The sequence below is a fragment of the Egretta garzetta genome, unplaced genomic scaffold (genome assembly GCF_000687185.1).
Source record: "Egretta garzetta isolate BGI_Z169 unplaced genomic scaffold, ASM68718v1 scaffold287, whole genome shotgun sequence".
NCBI lineage: Eukaryota > Metazoa > Chordata > Aves > Pelecaniformes > Ardeidae > Egretta > Egretta garzetta.
This window is the reverse complement of record NW_009260435.1, coordinates 11,983,839-11,986,680: the sequence shown is the minus strand read 5'-3', so window position 1 is coordinate 11,986,680 and position 2,842 is coordinate 11,983,839. Positions and strand designations below refer to the sequence as shown.

Here is a 2,842-nt window from a genome sequence, read left to right as displayed (position 1 = left end):
TTGTGTTTGCTTTCAAAGTCTAGCATTGTTTCCTAGATTTTCTTTTTATGCAATTGAAATAAACAGCTTCAAGAGTCCTCTAAATAATCTTCACTGAATGATGGAAAAGAGCGCAGTGACCAAAACCATCTTGTTTTCTAATATTTAGCTAAAAAACAGAGAAGCAATCATTATTTAAAGTATTTTGGGTACCTGGAAATGAGGCTTATGCATGTTAAATGAAGACCTGTGTCTGTGTTTTTTGCTCTACATCATCCAAATAGTTAAGTTTCTCAGTTTTGGATGTGGTCACTGGAAGTAGTGAGGTTGAAGGACAGTCAGGTCGCTTGGCTGGGCTCTGGTGTGCAGAGTGGTACATGGCAGGGTGGCTCGGGAAGGCTGCCCGTCGCGTGCTGTGGTTGCTGCGTCCTATTGGGAACCAGACCTTCCCTTCCTGGTTCTTTTTTGCTTGCTGCTCCTTGGAGGAGGGGGTAGGTGCCAGCACAGCAAAAGGAGGTGCTTTCAGTGTTGACTTCTAATTTGTGCACCAAGTACCTGGCTTCTGTCATTTAGGTGGGGAGTGACTTCGGAAGGCCATGTGGTCCGACCCCTGCTCAGAGCAGGGTGAACTGAAGTCGGGTTGCTTGTGGCCATGTCCACTCAGGTTTGGAGTATCTCGAACGATGGAAATCCTTGATTCAGTGGGAACGCTGAGTAAAGCTCCAGTGGAGTCAGCAGAGCTGGACCACTCTGTGCTGTTAGCACTTACTCTGAGATGCTGAGGAGCTCAGGAAGGTACATAAAGCTGTTCTACAGCAAAAGGTATAGATCTGATTATGTGTCTCTGGAAAATGACTCGTAAAAGCTCTTCATCTTCACATTCTGGAGCCATAGCTACTATTTCTTAGTATGTTGGTTATATCCAGCCTTAGACAACCATGTTCAGCCTACCATTTTTTCAGGCACAGTTTGTCATTCTTTTTAACTCCTAGTGCAAGCATGGAAGCACCACTCCAATTCTCTGTGGAAGTGATCAGCAGATAATTCTGGGTACAGGTTACCAGTCTTATTCATGTAAGAAGAAAAATAGGCAAAGGCTTCTCTAAAAATACAGTTGTTCTCGGAAAAAATGGGCATTGGCTGATGATGTTGCTTTAAATTGTATCTCTTCTGCCAGCAAATTGGGTCCCTATGTTATGTTAAACATATGCTAGCCACTGCAGCCAAATAGTTAATACAAGTCCTTCATTAAACATTTTCTTGCAAGGAAGAATCCCTGTGTGTTTCCCAGGGAGAGGAAAAGTGACTTAGAGGAGCAACTAGAAGCCCTTCCCAGCATCCCTGCATCTCAGCTCAGCTGTCTCTCTTATTCTCTCAGCTGCTCTCTGCCCACTCTGTCTAGTCTTTACATCTAATTTATTCGAGACCCACGCTTTGGGTTTGATTCAGTCTGGGTTACGCCAGTGTTGGCTGGTGCATGGTAGTGCTGCTGACAAAATTTCCGCCTGAAGCCTTGCTCACAGCAATGCCAGAAACTCTTCCTCCCGTGGGAGCTGCAGATGGGCAACGCTTTCTTCGGGAGAGGGCTGTAATTTCCTCGAGGGGTCACAGGCAGGGCAGAGCGGGGATGTACAGAATTAGCACACCCCCTGGGCCGGCTGCAGCGCAGGGCTCCAGCTGTGGCTGTGCCGGGGCCCTGGAGAGGACAGCCGCAATGCTGGACGTGCCCTTGCTGTTCCTGGGCTGGGTGGTGGTCCCCACTGCCGGCTTCACACAGGGCTTTTGAACATCTGCCTCACTTCTCTGGTTGTCACGTACCTTCACTGCCTGGTTATATCTGATAAGAAGGCACCACCAAACGTAGCATGATTTGCTTCCCTTCATTTTACATTGGTGTTCCCGCTCCACAAATCCACCCCCAGTTGCTGGGTCATCATGTGCAATTTGGGAGAGCCAGGCAGCCATTTGTCCTTGCTGAGACGGGACATTAGAAGCAGGAATAGCAAGGGAGGGATGGACCCAGTTGGTCCTTTCCATGAGACAATGTCAGTGTTGCCCCATGGAGAAAGGAGACCATTTATCAGAGACTGCGTGACAGGCAGAGGCTGTGCTCCAGCCACAGCCCAGGGGTAGCATGGTGCTGACCCAGGCCAGGACCATGTGTGTCCATCTGAAGGAGCTGGTGCTGTGGTCATGCCCGGGCTCCATCCTTGCATGGGTGGAAAGGACAGACAAAAGCTTCACTTCATAATGAGGGTGGAGGTTCCCCACGGTTGTTCCTGAAGAAGAGTATCTTCTAGTTTGGTGCACGCAGATGCTGTCAGCCAGACCTATCGCTCTCAAGCATTAGTTATCAGAATTTCCAGATGCACTTTTTTCTCTCTGCTGTTCCAAGACTTTTCTAGTTGATGAGTAATATCTTTTGATAATTATTCAACTCATTTTGCTACTGAATTTGTACTTGCATACCATTAATCAACGACATAATTTCTTGTTTATTTTGGACATCTTTGATGAAACTCTGGGCATCAGTCGTACTGTCTCTCAGCACCATGCCATTACAGAAATCCTTTTATAAGTTACAAGTTCAGAAGTGACTCTAAAATAAAGTGAAAGACTTGTTTGTGGGGTTTTTTTAAATTTCAATGGGAGCAGCTTTGTTCCTGAGATGCTCTCTCCCTCCTCTGGGCTTTGGAGGGAAAGGAAGGTGCTGTGGGCACCACAGGTGGCTTGGGCTGTATGGATGCATTTTTGCTTATTTTACCATTACAAATCAGGTTTTATAACTCAACTCTGTTTGTAGTCCTGTTCAGGAAAACAGTTTTATAAGAATATAAAATGCTTCTTTAGCATTCATAGCCTA

The 2,842-nt window shown here is 46.4% G+C and overlaps 1 protein-coding gene across 1 annotated transcript in view; it reads left to right on the top strand.

The window, feature by feature from the left end:
• The first annotated feature begins 662 nt into the window (after positions 1–662).
• Positions 663–2,842, top strand: part of FBN1 (fibrillin 1) — a 145,469-nt gene continuing 143,289 nt past the window's right edge. Inside the window, 1 exon segment of the mRNA XM_009644016.2 lies at positions 663–736. Within this exon segment, the coding sequence (XP_009642311.2) occupies positions 663–736 (74 nt within the window).